Source organism: Aedes aegypti, chromosome 2 (genome assembly GCF_002204515.2).
Source record: "Aedes aegypti strain LVP_AGWG chromosome 2, AaegL5.0 Primary Assembly, whole genome shotgun sequence".
Taxonomy (NCBI): Eukaryota; Metazoa; Arthropoda; class Insecta; order Diptera; family Culicidae; genus Aedes; species Aedes aegypti.
This window is the reverse complement of record NC_035108.1, coordinates 58,416,750-58,436,103: the sequence shown is the minus strand read 5'-3', so window position 1 is coordinate 58,436,103 and position 19,354 is coordinate 58,416,750. Positions and strand designations below refer to the sequence as shown.

Sequence of the window (19,354 nt, the reverse complement as noted above, 5' to 3'; positions counted from 1 at the left end):
ACTGTAGAAATTGGAACAGAATCCATTAACTCTAAAGAGGGGCTAAACGAGGTTGAAGTAACAACAAGTAACAAGAAAATCGTCAAAATACAGTCGCCTCTCCACATCTCGATATCGAAGGGACCATCAAGGTAGAGAGAGATGGAGACATAGAACAACATTTTAACGAATACTAGAGTGAAAATCACTAGGTTACCAGAAAAATTAAAAACAAACAAATGTCATTTCTTCTTCGCAAATTGTTTTGAATCTCTAAAATCTAGTCTAGTAGCCTGTGATAATGGGCATATCGACAAATGGAGAGAACATTGGGAACGAAAATCACATCGAGATAGGGAGATATCGAGATATGGGGAGTCAAAATGTATGCAGAATGAAGGGACCGAAAAAACCATCGACATAGGGAGAGATATCGAGATGTGGAGAGTCGACTGTATATCAAAATCGTCCAAACGGTTCGAATTACATTTCCAACCATAGGAGGCGCTATATTTGATTGATTTCTTGTTTTTTTTTATTTATTTAAAGATTCTCCAGTCAATAAATAAAAGACTGCAACAGACCGAAAGCCCTGTCGAAAATATTTTACCTATGAAAACTGTAATATGGTTTTCCTCGAATTGTCAAATGTGTGCATTATTTACTATTTATCGTTTACCTGGATTTTAGCACCCCAGAAATCTCTTGTTATTTCTTTTCTGGGGAATGGTTTTCTGAGGAATGTCCCATTTTGGAGAATGGATTTCTGGGGATTGTCATTCTGGGGATCGTCATTCTGGGAAATGTCGTACAATCGTTAAAATCGACAAATCGTAAAAAATTAAAAACGTACAGCTGTTCTAATTGCAAAATAAAAGGGCAGTGTGTTTTTATTTTTCCCGATTTGTTGATTTCAAAGGTGAAAACTGCTTTTTCATTTTTGGCATTTGCTTTGCTTTGCATTGCGCCTTAAATGATAATGATCTTAGAGTAGTCATGGCATACTGTGAAAGATAAATCACCACAGTGCGCATCGTACCTTCGTGCCGTGCGTACACGAATTCTCTCTGCTCTTGGAAGTTTTCTTAAAAACTACCTAAAGCAATAAAACAGTACTTTTCAGTGCTACTAAAACAGTACTTTTCAGTACTATTTTTTCTACTATTGATCCCTTTACGATCCTTGTTTGGACCCGTGCCTTCGATTTTTCGTTGGACCCGTTAGCGAAAGCTAGCGGTGGTAATCCTTCTTGGACACCGTCTTGGGAAAAAACCTCTCGAAGGTCACGTCTTCTATCGTTTATTAACTAAACATGGTATCAACAACAAACAAAAGGAAGGGTGAATCTCTGAATTCACTACTTCCTTCCAAAAAAGTGGGTTTTAAAACTGTCACTACACGTGGCAAGAATGGAAGAAAGGACGTTTCTCCGGAATGCGAACTTTCTTCCAAGGGTGAAATGAATAATTGTATCGAAATGAGCAATCAGTTCGATGCTCTAAACAAATTTTCCGAACACCAAATCGAAGCAGCCTCTAGCCCAGGCTCTTTGATTCAAGTGAGGAAGCAAAGAGTGCCGCCTATCGTGGTCAGTTGTTCCGAATTTGGGGGATTTAGGCAGGAGATCTTGAACTCCATTAGGGGAATCAAGGTTTCCTTCCAAATCGCAAAGAAAGGAGACTGTCGCGTTTTGCCGGAAACTCTTAAAGATCGTGAACTTCTTATCAGACATCTTGAAGAGAAGAAGCACAAGTTTTTTACTTATGACGACAAAACTGAACGTTTGTTCAAAGTTGTCTTTGAAAGGTCTCTCAAGTGACTATAAATCACCTGAAGAGATCAAAAATGGAATAAATGATTTACTTGGATTTTCCCCTGTTCAAGTAATCATTATGAAAAAGAGAACCCAATCTGGCATTGTTCGGAAAGGGCTTTCTCAAGAATTTTATTTAGTTCACTTTAACAAAAAAGAACTAAATAATATTAAAGCTTTAGAAAAAGCTAAACTTATGTTCGATGTCCGTGTGACGTGGGAACATTTCCAGAAACCTGGAGGAAATTACCAGAACCCCACTCAGTGCCGTCGGTGCCAAAAGTGGAGTCATGGTACAAAAAATTGTCGCATGGATGCTAAATGCATGATTTGCGGAGGTTCTTCTCACGCCAAAGACGTCTGTCCAGTGAAGGAAGATACCACCAAATTCATATGCTGTAATTGCGGGGCTAACCATAAGTCCAATTTTTGGAATTGTCCTTCTCGCAAAAAGGTCATTGAGGCTCGTGCCAGGCAGATGAAAGATAATATCCGTTACGATAACGGTCGTTTCCGGAATTTGCCTGGTAGAGTATCGAACAATGCTCATTTTTCAGTTAACGATCGCTTGATCATGAATCATACCCATCAGGAAGATCATAATCATGCTCATTCACAAACTAATTTTAATCCGTCGGGTAGCCGTTCGAATCTTTCAATTTCGAATGTATCTACCCACGGTAAATCCTTTGCCGATATCGTAGCAGGAAATTCGAACTCCTCCCCTGTTCGATCCATGGGTACCAATTCTACTTGTTTCAAATCAAATGGAAAAAACACTACCGCCACAGGTAACTCCGCTTCTTCGTCTACCGGAAATTCTAATGGGAAATCACATGACATGTTTGCCTCTGATTTTAATTTTCTAACTGAACAATTGAATCTAATGATTGATGCAATGTTCAAAGCCACCACTATGACTGAAGCAGTCCAAGTAGGTGTAAAATTTACAAATCAAATTGTTATTGGATTACGTTTTTCTAATGGATCCAAATAATAATTTAAATATTTTAAATTGGAATGCTCGTTCTCTGAATGGTAAAGAGGACGAGCTGTTTAATTTTCTTACGGTTAATAACGTGCATATAGCAGTTATTACCGAAACGTATTTAAAACCTGGATCTAAACTCAAAAGAGATCCTAACTTTTTTGTTTATCGTAATGATCGACTTGATGGGGCATGTGGGGGAGTTGCAATCATCATTCATAGGCGTATAAAACATCAACTGTTTTCATCATTTGAAACTAAAGTTTTTGAAACTTAAGGTGTTTCTGTTGAAACACAGTTTGGTAAATATACTTTCATAGCTGCCTATTTGCCTTTTCAATGCTCTGGACAGCAAGTTAATTTGCTCCAAACTGACTTGCGTAAATTGACTCGCAATAAGTCAAAATTTTTTGTCATTGGTGACTTTAATGCCAAACATCGATCATGGAATAATTCTCAAAGTAATTCCAACGGCAGAATTTTATTTGATGAGTGCTCTTCAGGATATTTCTCAATTCAATACCCTGATAGCCCTAACCGACTCTAGTCATCTTTGTAGCCAATTAGTTACTCATGCTGATTTTGATTCTGATCATGTCCCTGTTACATTTCAAATATCCCAAGAAGCGATTCTAAATCCTATCAGCTCCACTTTAAATTATTTACGAGCCGACTGGAATATATATAAAACGTATGTTGACTCTAATCTTGATGTTAACTTTTCTTTAGAAACTAAACTTGATATTGACAATGCTCTTGAAACTTTAACAAATTCCATTGTTGAAGCCAGAAGCATTGCAATTCCAAAATGTGAAAAAAAATTTGAATCCGTGATTATAGACGATGATCTTAAACTCTTGATCCGTCTTAAAAACGTGAGGAGAAGGCAATTTCAACGCACTCGCGATCCTGCTATGAAAATTATATGGCAGAATTTGCAGAAAGAAATCAAAAAGGGTTTTGCTCAATTAAGAAACAAAAATTTTGAAAATAAAATTTCTCAATTGGACCCTGGCTCTAAGCCCTTTTGGAAATTATCTAAAATCTTGAAAAAACCTCAGAAGCCAATACCGGCATTGAAAGAGGAAAATATATTACAGTCGACTCTCCACATCTCGATGTTCTATATCTCGATATCTCTCCCTATGTCGATGATTTCTTCGGTCCCTTCAGTCTGCATACATTTTCTCTCTCCATATCTCGATATCCTCTATATCTCGATATCTCTTTATCTCGATGTATTTCTGATTAATTTTCGTTCTCGATTTCCTCTCCGTATGTCGATATGCCCATTATCAAAGGTTACTAGACCCGATTTTATTTAATCAAAACAGTTCTGGAACACGAGGTAACGTCTGCTTGTTTGTTATTTTCCTGGCGAAGGAGTGGATTTCAATCTAGTATTCACTAAAAGTGCATTCTTTGTCTCGATCTCTCCCTATCTCGATGGTCCCTTCGATATCGAGATGTGGAGAGGCGACTGTATTACTAACTAATTGCGAAAAAGCTCAAAAACTTGCTATGCAGTTTGAAAGTGCGCACAATTTTAATTTAGGACTTACTAGTCCAATTGAAAATGAAGTTACTCAGGAGTTCGAACATATTCTCAATCAAGAGAACGTTTTCGAAAATGCCTGGGAGACTGATTTGGAAGAAGTGAGAACTATTATTAAAAAATTCAAAAATATGAAAGCTCCTGGCGATGATGGAATTTTCTACATCCTCATCAAGAAACTTCCATAAAGTAGCTTATCATTTCTAGTTGATATATTTAACAAATGTTTTCAATTAGCATATTTTCCTGACAAATGGAAAAATGCTAAGGTTGTTCCAATTTTAAAACCAGACAAAAATCCTGCAGAAGCTTCTAGCTATCGTCCAATCAGTTTGCTTTCCTCCATCAGTAAACTTTTTGAAAAGGTTATTTTGAACAGATAGATGGCCCACATCAACGAAAATTCAATTTTTGCCAATGAACAGTTCGGATTCCGCCATGGACATTCGACCACTCATCAACTTTTACGTGTAACAAATTTGATCCGTTCCAACAAATCTGAAGGCTATTCTACTGGTCTTGCTCTTCTAGACATAGAAAAAGCATTCGACAGTGTTTGGCATGAAGGTTTGATTGTAAAATTGAAAAACTTTAATTTTCCAACATACATTGTTAGAATAATTCAAAGTTATCTGTCAAATCGTACACTTCAGGTTAATTATCAGAACTCCAGATCTGAAAGACTTCCTGTAAGAGCTGGTGTTCCCCAAGGCAGCATTTTGGGACCAATATTATACAATATTTTCACATCTGACTTACCTGAGTTACCTCAGGGATGTCAAAAATCTTTGTTTGCGGATGACACAGGCCTCTCCGCCAAAGGACGAAGCCTGCGTGTCATCTGTAGTCGATTGCAAAAAGGTTTGGATATATTTTCTTCATACTTGCAAAAATGGAAGATTTCTTCTAATGCTTCCAAAACTCAACTAATAATATTCCCACATAAACCAAAAGCTCTTTATTTGAAACCTTCAAGTAGACATGTTGTCACGATGAGAGGGATTCCAATAAATTGGTCAGATGAAGTTAAGTATCTAGGGCTCATGCTTGATAAGAATTTAACTTTCAAAAATCACATTGAGGGCATTCAAGCCAAATGTAATAAATATGTAAAATGTCTTTATCCCCTTATTAATAGAAAATCAAAACTTTGTCTTAAGAACAAGCTTTTGATATTCAAACAAATTTTCAGGCCAGCCATGTTGTATGCTGTACCAATATGGACTAGCTGTTGTAATACCAGAAAGAAAGCTCTGCAGAGAATTCAAAATAAAATTTTGAAAATGATTCTGAGGCTTCCTCCCTGGTATAGTACCAATGAGTTACATAGAATATCCAATGTTGAAACATTGGAACAAATGTCAAATGAAATAATAAATAATTTCAGGCAAAAATCGTTACAATCTTCTATTGCCACGATTAATGCGTTATATGTTTAGGTTAAGTTAGGTTAAGTATATTTAAAGCGTTTTTTTCTCTTATAAGCAGGTGAAATCAACTCACCAGTAAAAAATCTGAACTGCTTCGGCAAATGAAATGTTATATGTTGTTAACAAAAATGTTAATAAAATCTTAAATTTGTTTTACCAAATTAGGATGATAGTGTTGTCTAATAACACAGAACACCTAGATATAAGAAATGAATGTAATGTTTGAAATGATACTAATAAAGAAATTAAAAAAAAAATAAAAAATAAATAAATAAATCACCACAACTCTCTTTCTTCCAAGAGTTTTGTTGGCATCAATGCCATCATATTACAGTTCTAATTGAATCCTATTGTTTTAGGAATGGTACCTGTAGTCCAAAAGATGATCATGAAATTTCAATAAAAGCTGTCGCTCAAAGCTTTTCAATAAAAGCTGCGGGTCGCTCAATTTCATACTGTCCTGACTTAATCACATTCATATTGGTTTCCTATCTTCTGTTTTTCCTGGACGTCTCTCAGAAAAACATCTATGCAAATTTGTACACCCAGACGTTGTATAGAAGATAGTCTTTGAAATCTTCGTACTTCCTCTATGCCAGCAGACCATACATTTTCTTCTTTTGCGGCACTCGACAATCTGTCGCATTTATTCTGAGGTGAGCATTTTCCACCAAACACAACATATCAAATTTATCAAATTTCCCGATCCCTTGTGAGGGAAACATTATTATACATTCGCTGAACCCAACGGATCGAATCCGTAGCTGCTACTTTCTAAAGTGAGCATTTCGAAACTTCCACCGGACCCGATAGATCGAATCTATCGCTTCAGTACTCGTTTTGAAACGAGTTTTTATACTTCCGCTGGACCCAACGGACCGTATCCGTTGATACGACAGCTCCCTTCTAAAACGAGCATTTGTTATCCCTCTCGTTTCCTTCACAGGCGAACCTTTTTTTTATTAAAACAGCCTGACCCGACTGATCGAATCCGCCGCTAAGGTATCATCCCTTCTAAGGTGAAGTTTTTTTTATACCTTACGTACTTCTTAGTAGTTGTAATTTTACTATTATTGCAAAAACAGTGGCTTCAAAAATTTCGGTTACGGCTACTTCTTGGGTTACAGTTTTCCGGAAAAACAAATCTTCAGACAGCTGTTAAACGCTTCAAATATTTGATTTTTTGATGGCCATCGTAGACGTATGTGGTCCTTTCGTCGCCAATGTGGAGTTTCTTGTTCATCTGACTGGACAACTTAAATGATAATGATCTTAGATTAGTCATGTACACAGTAGTCATAAACACACTAGGCAATGACGCAGGCTAGACATGAAATAAGTTGTAATGATAGACAGTCAATAAATTATTGACAAACTGATTGGATGTGTTTCCTTCAAATCATGAAAATTAAATGGCAGTTTTGTGAAGTTGTGCCCATACTTTCTGAGACACCCTGTAGCACGAAAGTATAAGACTTGTACCTTATTGAGTGAAGTCTACGCCGCTCCAGACACAACAGTATAGGTAAAATCGGGTGAAAGGAGCACCAGTTGAGTTGCGTTGAGTCGGTGTCCAGTAAATATAGTAATAGTGTTCAGTAGCCAACAGCAAGTGCGAGACAGACGACTATCGAAAGTGAAACTGCTTTTGGGCTCGGGTGAAATCATGGTAGCATCGAAATCCTTTACGTGGCACACTACGATATGCGGTGCGTTGCTTGCGTTCGGCCTACTAGGTGGATATCTTCTGCAGTTGGTGGGATCACAGGAGGCGGAACAAGAACGGCCCTGGTATGAGGCCCTGCCGGCCGTGGCCATGGACTACAAAGTGCACATCGAAGCAGGCAAAGAGGACTGCTACTACCAATACGTTCAACCGGGCAGCACTTTCTACGTTAGCTTCCAGGTGGGTCTTCAGGGGGATATGCAACCACCATTAGGAAGGAGCATTTTCATGGGACAACTTTCGATTTCAGGTGATCCGCGGGGGAGACGGCATGGCCGGATTCGCGGTGCGAAACCCTCGCGGGGAAATCGTACACCCATACCAGTGGCAGGCGTCCAGTGATTACACAGATGGTTCCTCGATGGGAGGCTACTATGCCGTCTGTATCGACAATCAGTTTGCCAAGTTCGCCAGCAAGATGGTCAACCTGTACCTGACGGTCATTCGGTACGACGAATGGGAGAAGTACACGAAGGAGATCGAAGACCTCAACGTCAACATGAACAACTTTACGGTATGTATGTAAAACGGAAGTGTGTGGGTTCGTTGTTGTTGTTTTTATCGGCTGACAGTGGCGGTTGAAATGATATGAACTTTGACAAATGTTTGTATTATAGAGTCATGTAAAGTAAAATTCTTATCTAATTGAAAGTTATAGAAAAACAAACAGCTTATGAAAATGTTAAAAGCACCATAATGGATCATTTGATAGGCCAGTTTTGGTTTATACAAAATGCCTCCATATATGGATTAAAGTTTGTATGGAATAAGTTGACCAAATAAGCCCAACTAATCCAATAAAACGAACTAAACAAAATGCTTCAGATCTATCTGCCGTAATGTACTATGGTGGATTATGATCCAGCGCAGTTAAGAAATAAAATGACTCAAACGGTTAATTAAAAATAAATATTGCAACAACAAAAGAGTTTTATGAGTGGATCGCTATCATATCACTTATAGATTATGGGAAGAATCTAAACTAAAATGAATTCGTAATTTACATTAGTGGTTTTTGAGAAAAAGTTCACTCGTTGAAATTGCCTGATTTCGCGCCTTTTTTGAACGCTTTTCCATTTTCCGCGCAGAAGAAAGCCTAATTCTGCTAACTCGCGAAGCAATCAAAATAACATGAATTGTAATGTAATGTAAGGGCCCTATTTTATAAGTCGAATCGATCAAAATGACTCGACCTGAGTCACTGTCGACCGAAAAATTCGCTCGACACGGCTCTGTCACTCGATTTTTTCGACAGTTGTCACTTAATGTGACTAGATTACTATGGCAGTCGACGGGTGACATCTAAAATATGCATGCTTACTTTGATCGATAATGACTACAGACGAGTCACATGAATCTGCTCGATTTACAAAATAGACCCCTAAATTTCAATGTAAATTGTATTACGTACACAAGAAACCATATTAGTGGATCATTGTTTTAAAAGTCCATATCAAAGTGTTTATTAGCAAAGTTTTTCTGAAAATGTTTTTTATGTCACTAAAATTTCAACTAGAATTGTTTTTGTTTGGTTGATTCCGTATTTGTTTTATGAACTGTTTATGCAATACAAGAATCAGCTCGCATTATTACTTGAAATTAGAGTGTTCATCCCGGGACAACAAATCCCAGGATTTGATAAATTTGAGGATTTCCCGGGATATAAGTCATATAATCCCGGAGATCTCGGAATTCTCGAAATGAACGTAAAATTTGATAAAAACCACTACATTTTTAATTCGCTAAAATAGAAAAGTCGTAAGTAGTCGTAAACGAGAGAGACTAAATAGGGGATAGTTTTTATGAAATACTACCGAAAAAGTAAAAAAAAAAATTAAGGTGAAACATCTCGGAATCCAAAGATGGCCGACTTCTCCCCCTACTCACGTTTTCGAAGGCACAAAACTGGAGAAATAGTTTGCAAACGCTCCTGATCTTCTTATTTTAAGCTTTCTGCTAGTGCACAAAGCCAAAATAGCCAAAGTGCACTGTCGTGGGATGCTTTCTTCGCAAGATTTGTGCCTTTGAAGTTATAGTGCAATCCAAACTGTTTCACTTAATATCTCTAGATGTAAAGGTTATTTTTTGCGTTTCTCTTCAACATTGGTCGTTTCTATAACCTCATGCTGAGAAAGCCCATCTGGGAGTATATTTTAAATCAATAAATTTCAGTGATAAAACCTTCAATAATCTTAAAAGTTCGATAGTTCTTCAAAATTTTGACGAATTGTAAAATATCTGAAGCAAGTTGTTTTTTATATAATAACTTGAATATTTATCACACTTTCATTTTTACTATGAAAAATTTGAAAGAAATAAACAGAAAATTTGTAATAAGGTAAGCTCTGATTTTTGTTCAGTTACTTCATCTAAACAAAACCGTCATATAAAAAACTATATATTGAAATTCACTTTTAATATTGGAAAGTTACTTTATCGTCATATTTTATTGTAAATACATGGTATTGTTGAAGTTTCACTTTGATTTCAACGAAAAACACTTGTTTTATTGAAAATCTCAGTAATCCCGGAAGTTCCCGGGATTTGCTACAATTTTTGTCCCGAATCCCAGGACAACCAAAATGTCCGGGAAATGGACACTCTACTTGAAATCGATATTTTTTGAACAAGCGTCAGAAAAGCTATAAGCGATCATCACTAAATTACGACACACACAATAGACGGCATCCACAAATTACGTAACGCTTTAAGGGGAGGGGGGAGTAGGCTCAAGCGTATCATACACAAATTTGAAATTTTTCGTTCAAAACAGCGTTACGTAGAGGGGGGGAGGGTAGGGATCAAAAATTTCCTATTTTAGCGTTACGTAATAAATGGACGCTGCCATATGGTCGTGTTCAACCTCCTTCCCAGTATACAGTGCCGGAATTGGGCTTTGGGGGGCCAGGTCAGATATCTAGACGCGAGCCCTTGGTACAAAACGAATCCGAAACGCTAAGCATATGAAAATTTAATACTTAAAAAATCAAAGTCTAGAAAATTGTAATACTTCTCTAATTCGACTATAATCACTTCGTAAATGTTGCGTAACATGAATCATCTTTGAATACTTGCAAAGTCGTACATAATGGATGATGAGATAAAATTTAGACTGAATTGTTCTCAATCAAGTCCAAAATAAAAATTAGTTCGATTAGTTGAAATCAAGACTAGATGGCCCCATGAAAATTAGATAACAATAGGCTTGCTTTATAATTTTGATGTTCCAGATATAGACAACAGTTAGAACGGATCCCATGTCAAATCGGTTAGTCACAGAACTCGCCCATATTCGATTTGGATTAAATTTTGCACATGTTTTTGGTATGGTAGAATAAGTGCTTTCCATAGAAAAATTGATCATTTTGACTCAAGTGTATCTTTTGAAAATGGCCTATAAATTTTTGCATGCAACTTTTTTGAAAAATTCTAACTCCGAAACTGTTGATTTTAGAGAAAAATGTTCTATGAAGAAATTGTAGCGAACCGATAGGACTATAAGAAAAAAATAAACACTGAAAAAATATTTTATTTATTTTCATAGAAAAATCAAAAATAAAACTTGAATTTTAAAATACACAAAAACCCCATTTTTAATATTTTTTTAAATTTTCACCATAGAATCTTAATAGCAAAAAAATGTTTATGACAAAGTTTCAAGATGGAGAAATTTTTAATAAAAAAGTTTTTCTAAGAACAACTTTTGGTGGATTTTAAAAATTTTAATTTTTTGTCAAAATAAATACGTTTTGATGATACAGTAAGCATCTTGAAATGATTCTAAGTCATAATGATTATAATATTATGAATAATTTCTCTAGAAGTAGCCATTTTCGAATTATATCGAGTTGAATGCAAAAAATAGTGTTTAAATATTAAAATAGGCCTTTTTCATTATTTATTCGCGCTGCCCCCTTGGCACCCCCCCCCCAATCCGGGCCTGCCTGTATATCGAACTTTAAATATGGATTTTTTTGCAGATTGTCAAGATTCTGTGAATCATTCCCCTGAGCGCGTGACGTAATTAACGGAAGACCCCTCATTTTTATTTTATCAAAGAAGTTATGATATCAATAAGAGTCACAATCGAATGTACATTGGCAATGCTATTTCTGGCTCCCAATGTCAACTAAGGGATGATTCAAATATGACATCGCTCATTTTTTGGGATTACTAGAACCCCCTTCTCTACTCTATCACGCTTTTTCCCAATACCTAATACATGCACTGCCATACTTTCATAGACTCTTCACCCAAATGATGGACGCCATTTTTAGATGACCCCTAAGTTTTGTGTCTACAGATGTACAGAATTATCCTTTGCTGCTGTTGATAAGCAACGTGTTTTTTTTTTCGGATTTCAGAACCACCCTTGTAATCTTCTGTTCATACAAAATGTATATGAACTCCCCTCATTAATGACCAAGTGGTTTCTGATGGTTACAGATAGTTTCCTCTAAGGAATCGTTCAAACGCACTACGTAACGCAACAGGAGGAGGGAGGAGCTCTTCCGTAGTTTTACGGTTCATACAAAAAATTTAAAATTTCTATCCCAGGATGTTACGGGGGGGTGAGGGTGTGTAAATTGTTAATAATATTTCAGACCTAAGTGTGCTTTTCCGACATCACGCTTGTACATGATACGTATTGACGCATGAAGATACTTTTCAGAGAAGCAGTCAGATGTGAAGACGAATATTGAATGGTATACTTGTTTGTTGTTCTGCAAAGAACAGTGCGCGAAAATAAGACATAAAAAAAAGACGCAACCTAATTTCGCGCAATACTTTTTTCTTGATAAATCTGAATATTTATGATAATATTTGATAGGAATTCATAAAACAACATGAAGCATACCTGTGACAAGCAGTTCCATTGAATTTTGCTTGAAATACAAAACGATTTCAAAAAACAAATCACGTTTGTTTTTCTCCTACAGTCTTAGCACGGACGCTAAGGAAATTCGAAAAACTGGAGTCTATTTAGACGGGTTTCTGATGATTATTTTCTTACGTTGCGAAAAAATGCCTCATTTGCTTTTATTTGTGATTCAAACTTATTCTAAATCGTAGTAGCGTCAAATGGCATAAAAAGATGCTGCAATATTAATCTGTATCATCCATGAATCTCTGGCGTGATAAATGGCTGGACATGGCGTACCATTGCTACTTCGCGTACCTGCAGGAATAAAATAGACCCCTTTGTGCGGTCCCTAGCCTCTTGCCCAGCAACTCTTATCCCTACCTCCTCGTGGTACTGGCCGGGGTACTAGTAACCTAGGAGAAGATCGGGTAACCAACCCTCGGTGGGAACTTTGGTCGTATGCTGACAGGGAAGGGGGGTTTGCTTTTGCTTTTGCAAACCTGGAGCGTCTGTACTCCATGTTAGGAGCGGCTCACAACAGCGTCTGTTCCCCATGTCAGGGGCGGCTGATCATCGTCCGAGTGCCAGAAAAAGACACTAAGCTAAACTGCGCACTATGGCCCTCCGAACATTTAGGGGGAATGGCCCTCCGGGAATCTAGGGGGTTGGTGTCAAGCCCTGCAAGCCAACCGTAAAAACACATCAGCACAGGAACGTCAACGAGAGAATACGGACCGGAACAATCGGCAAAGACCACAGCGACGAAAATGGACTAGCGATTGGAAACTCGGTACGTGGAACTGCAAATCTCAACTTCATTGGAAGTACTCGCATACTCTCCGATGTACTGAAGACCCGCGGTTTCAACATCGTAGCGCTGCAGGAGGTGTGTTGGACAGAAGCATTGGTGCGAACGTTTGGAGGTAATCATACCATCTACCAGAGCTGCGGCAACACACGCGAGCTGGGAACAGCTTTCATAGTGATGGGTGATATGCAAAGGCGCGTGATCGGGTGGTGGCCGATCAATGAACGAATGTGCAAGTTAAGAATCAAAGGTCGATTCTTTAACTTCAGCATAATCAACGTGCATAGCCCACACTCCGGAAGCACTGATGATGACAAGGACGCATTTTACGCGCAGCTCGAACGCGAGTACGACCGCTGCCCAAGCCACGACGTCAAGATCATCAAGGAGATACGCTCAGGTTGGCCAGGAGGAGGAGTTCAGACCGACGATTGGAAAGTTCAGCGCCCACCGGCTGACGAACGAGAACGGCCTACGACTCATAGATTTTGCCGCCTCCAAGAACATGGCCATTCGTAGCACCTATTTCCAGCACAGCCTCCCGTATCGGTACACCTGGAGATCACCTCAGCAGACAGAATCGCAAATCGACCACGTTTTGATCGATGGACTGCACTTCTCCGACATAACCGACGTCAGAACCTATCGTGGCGCTAACATTGACTCCGACCACTACCTGGTGATGATGAAACTGCGCCCAAAACTATCCGTCATCAATAATGTACGGTACCGACGCCCGCCCCGGTACAATCTCGAGCGACTGAAACAACCGGATGTCGTCAATGCGTACGCGCAGCATCTTGAAGCAGCGTTGCCGGATGAGGGTGAGCTCGATAGGGCCCCTCTTGAGGACTGCTGGAGGACAGTCAAAGCAGCCAATAACGACGCTGCCGAAAGCATTGTCGGATATGTGGAACGGAGCTCAAGAAACGATTGGTTTGACGAGGGGTGTCAGGAGGTTTTAGAGGAGAAGAATGCAGCACGGGCTGACCATGCTGCAGCATTGCAGCCCGCGCTACAAAACGTGGAACGATACAGACTGAAGCGGAAACAGCAAACCCGCCTATTGCGGGACAAAAAGCACCGCCTGGAAGAGGTGGAATGCCAAGAGATGGAGTTGCCGTACCATTCTCAAGAAACGCGGAAGTTCTATCAGAAGCTAAACACATCCCGCAAAGGCTTCGTGCCACGAGCTGAAATGTGCCGGGATAGGGATGGGAGCATCTTGATGGACGGACGCGAGGTGATCGAAAGGTGGAAGCAGCACTATGATGAGCACCTGAATGGCGCAGAGAACACAGGCACAGAAGGTCAGGACAGCGAAGGCGATGGCTACGTCAGCACAGCGGACATTGTAAACCAACCAGCTCCCACGATGGGGGAAGTTAAGGAGCCATTCAGCAGCTCAAGAACAACAAGGCCATTGGTAAGGATGGTATCGGAGCCGAACTCATCAAGATAGGCCCGGACAGGATGGTCGCTTGTCTGCATCGACTGATAGTCAGAATCTGGGAAACGAAACAACTACCGAAGGAGTGGAAACAAGGCGTTATATGCCCTATCTACAAAAAGGGCGACAAATGGAGTGTGAAAATTATTAAAGTGCTATCCCAGATTCTCTTCTGTCGTCTATAATCTATAGCAAACGAGTTCGTGGGAAGTTATCAAGCAGGTTTCATCGACGGCCGCTCGACCAGATCTTTTCCGTGAGGAAAATCGTCCAGAAATGTGAGTACCAGGTCCCTACGCACCATTTGTTCATCGATTTCAAGGCGGCATACGATAGAATCAATTGCGTAGAGCTATGAAAAATCATGGACGAGAACAGCTTTCCCGGGAAGCTCACAAGATTGATTAGAGCAACGATGGACGGTGTGCAAAACTGCGTGAAGATCTCGGGCGAACACTCCAGTTCGTTCGAGTCTCGGCGGAGACTACGACAGGGAGACGGACTTTCGGGCCTGTTATTCAATATTGTGCTTGAAGGTGTCATGCGGAGAGCCGGACTTAACAGTCGAGGCACGATTTTCACGAGATCCGGACAATTTGTTTGTTTCGCGGACGATATGGATATTATTGGGAGAAAATTTGAAACGGTGGCAGATTTGTCCACCCACCTAAAACGCAAAGCAACAAAAGTCGGGCTAATAGTGAATGCGTCGAAAACAAAGTACATGCTGGTTGGCGGAACTGAGCGCGACAGGGCTCGCCTAGGAAGCAGTGTCACGATAAACGGAGATACCTTCGAGGTGGTGGACGAGTTCGTCTACCTCGGATCCTTGTTGACGGCTGACAACAACGTTAATCAGGAAATACGATGGCGCATCATCAGTGGAAGTCGTGCCCACTATGGGCTCCAGAAGAAACTGCGGTCAAGAAAGATTCACCCCCGCACCAAATGCACGATGTACAAAACGCTCATAAGACCGGTAGTTCTCTATGAGCATGAAACGTGGACTATGCTCGAGGAGGATTTGCTTGGGATTTTCGAACGCCGAGTGCTAAGGACGATCTGCGGCGGTATGCAGAAGAACGGCGTGTGGCGGCGAAGGATGAACCACGAGGACGCTCAATTCTACGGCGAACCCAGTATCGTGAAGGTAGCTAAAGCTGGAAGGATACGCTGGGCAGGGCATGTTGCAAGAATGCCGGACAACAACCCTGTAAAGATGGTGTTCACTACGAATCCGGTCGGAACAAGAAGGCGTGGGGTGCAGCAAGCTAGGTGGATTGACCAGGTACACCAGGACCTGGAGAGCGTGGGTCACAGTCGAGGATAGAGAAAAGCGGCCATGAACCGAGTGATTTGGCGAAATATTGTTGGCGAGGCTTTGTCAAGATAATTGATGGAAAACCAAATAAGTAAGTAAGTAAGGGAAGCCATTTTTATACTACAAATATACCAAATGCAAGCTTTCAATCCGTATTATGTGTGTCAAATATCGAAACTGAGCTAAAATCATCGTTACGCTTCGAAAATATCGTTGGTCAATATAGGCCACCAGAACCAGTTTTGGCCAGACACTTAACTTCTGTTCCTGAATTGGCCAGTTACATTGATTTCTTATAAGAGTGGTCAAATTAGAAGTACCCTGGCCAAATTAGGTGTATGGGAGTTAAAATTATAAGGAAAATGGATTGTTTTTCTTATGTTTTGAATCAATTTGGACGAGTAAATAAATGTAGCTCTATCGTGTGAATGTGATGTACTGAACACAAAAGGTTCCATGCTGATTGTCCATGTAAAACGGTGTATAATCAACTATGGGTTCAACTGGCGTATGGACAAAACCGGTGCATCTACCCTACTACAACACACAAAACCTTTCAAAATGTGAAGGCACTCAAGTAATCGCGTATAGCGAAATAGGGAACCACTATGTCCATAACTGGTACACCTACTCTATGTGAAGAAATTCTTGAAAAATTAGTTTAATAGTCTCGTAACAGTCTCTGAAAGCTTCTCGAGACACTAAGATTTTTTTATCAGAATGCATTGCAAGCAAAATAAAGAAAATAGATCGTTTAGAGACAATTTTGTTTAAAATAGAGACATTAGAAACCTTTCATCAAAAATAGAGACTTTTTAGAGATTTGCATAAAAATAGAGATAAAGACTCTAAAGAGAAACCTGCTACGAGCCCTAGATATGTGAATCCTTTACTGATAAAATATATCTATAGATATTAAAAACCAATAATATTTCGATAAGTCGATTAAGTTCCATACCCGAAACGAGAGCTCGATTTCTCTAAATGAATTCCAGAAAAAATACCAAGAACTATTTTTAAAAGAATATCTCGAAAAAATACTGAAAGCAAAAAAAAATGAATCAGTTTCGGTGGATGGATGTATTTAAGGCGAAGATGTATCGAAGCCAAACCTTGAATTTTCAAGAGCACAAATCTAGAGAACCTGACAACCGCTTGTATTGAAAATTTAGCTCACTGATCACTCGCTGGTGGTGACCAATCCATCAAATTTCAGCTTGAACGGTTGTCAGGTTATCTAGATTTGTGCTCTTGAAAATACGTGGTTTGGTTTCGATGTATATTCACCCTAAGGAGAAACATGAGGAGGCTAGAATAGAAAAGTCCTTAAAGAAATAGTTGGAAAAATCACATGAGAGACGCCTGGAGGAATTTCTAGGAGTCTAGAAGAATCGTGGTATTAATTCTACGAAGAATTCTGGGATATGTCGATTTTCAGATAATCTGATGTTTTACTGTCAAGATCTGATCTCTGTGAGATATAGAGGCTAATTGACTCCAAGATTTCTACAGCTAGTTTCTTATGACACAATCGATTTATCAAATAGGGAGCCATAGATTTTTTTCAATTTCAAAATTCGATTCCTTAGCAACAAAGTAGTTCACTCAATTAATGCAGATCAGTGTCAGCACACCTTCCCGAATTCTTTGAAACAACAATGCTTTAGTGAAATGGTAGAAGAAGACATTTACCGGGATGTTTAGTAGAATTCCATTACAGAGAGTTGTACAAGTTCTACACCAAAGGAATGTCGAAAAAATTTCGTTCGATACTGCCATTAACACACTTATCACCGAAGAAAACCCAAGATAACGAAACAACAACTAATCAGCGTCACCGCTTCTCGCTTATCATTGACGTACCATAACTAATTTTCCCGCTTGTCACACCGCCCCCCTTCGTTCCAGAACACGATATCGACCGTGGAGCGTAACCTGAATGCCATGTTCCAGCACCAGGCGTACTCGCGCAACCAGGAAGCCCGCGACTACGCTCTGATTGTCGATAACAATTCCTACGTGCAGAAGTGGTCCCTGCTGCAGATCGTGGTCATCATCCTGACGACCTCGGTCCAGGTGTACTTCGTGCGGAAACTGTTCGACGTCAAAACCGGCAACAGCAAGATGGGAATCTAGAATATCTGGGATACGTGTAGAAGGTCGTCGAAGGTTGTGAAGATATAAAACTTTTCATATACCACCACCATTCCAAGCTTCGGAAAGCGAGCACAACGAGAGAGGGGAGTTATAATAGGCTACTAAAAAGTCTCGAAGCGGATTCGAGAAATCATAAAAGGACAAAGGAGAAGCGATTTCGTTCAAATTAGGTTTGTTATTTTGAGATTTTCAACTGTATTAGTTTATTGTTAGTCGATTTTGTACGAATCGCGGAACGTGTCCTGTGGATTGTACTTTGTCTTAATCACTTTGGAAGTGAACCAGTTATTAGAGGAGAATATTGTTCGTCCATTTCTTTTGGAGGGAGGCTGATCAAATCAAATAAATAACGACTGAAAACAAAAAAAAAACTAGTGAGTGATGTAGGAAGTTGTTCGAAGAATCCTAGTGAAATCCGAAACTCCGTAGCGCCGAAACGCAAAGACGACACCAACACATATGAAACTTAACTTTGCATTGTAGTCTCCTTTGCATTCGAACCGCCCATATTCAATGAAAATGTAATGATATATTTGACGCATGGCAACCTTTCTGGAGTTTGTATTGACTTTCTTTAAAAAATTTCAACCAGCACATTCCATTATAAAATGCATAAGCATGCCAAGGTTCTAACAACGGGTTTCAATTGGATTTACTCGTAGTTTGTTGTGTTCCGTTTTTCTTTCTTCGGTACTCAAGTTTTGTTACTGTATCATATCGTATTGAGTGTTGCTGTTTGTATAAATTTGCCCTTTAAATATACTAATTAGCTTTGTAGGCTTTCCTGTGTTTATGTTTTACAATTCTTTGTTTCTCTTAAACCTGGATTTGCTATGAGGTCCACCTTTTCTTATTTACTTTGCCTGATTTTTACTTGTTTGTAACTTGATATTTTTATTATTAGTGTCAAAATTCAGGTTATTTTTTATTTTATTTGTTTAGAATAGTCTAGGAAGGTTGATGCACTCAAATGGCTTATGGCGATGTCAGATCCAACAAGATGTGATTAACGGATAAGTTAGAACTTGAAAACTAGATGTTCTTGATGGTGGCAGGCTCGCTGAATCCACTCGCAAGCGTAGCCAGTAGAATGGTTCAAAATATCGTTTTTGCTCCACACCGCTCATTCGATCCTAGATCAGTCCTCCCAAAATTTGAGTTCATTCGGATGAAAACTGAGACTGCACAAGCCCTTTGAAGTTTATATGGGAATTACTATGGGAAAAGCAAGCAGTTCATACAATCGGTCATAGTGTTTGCCCA

General features: G+C 39.3%; 1 protein-coding gene across 1 annotated transcript; it reads left to right on the top strand.

Moving 5' to 3' along the window:
* Positions 1–7,283: 7,283 nt before the first annotated feature.
* On the top strand, positions 7,284–18,467 carry LOC5568098 (transmembrane emp24 domain-containing protein 5). The gene is made up of 3 exons (XM_001651985.2): positions 7,284–7,671; positions 7,742–8,005; positions 17,843–18,467. The coding sequence occupies exons 1-3, from the start codon at positions 7,432–7,434 to the stop codon at positions 18,068–18,070; spliced, it is 732 nt and encodes a 243-aa protein (XP_001652035.1). The 5' UTR covers positions 7,284–7,431; the 3' UTR covers positions 18,071–18,467.
* The last annotated feature ends 887 nt before the right edge of the window (positions 18,468–19,354 follow it).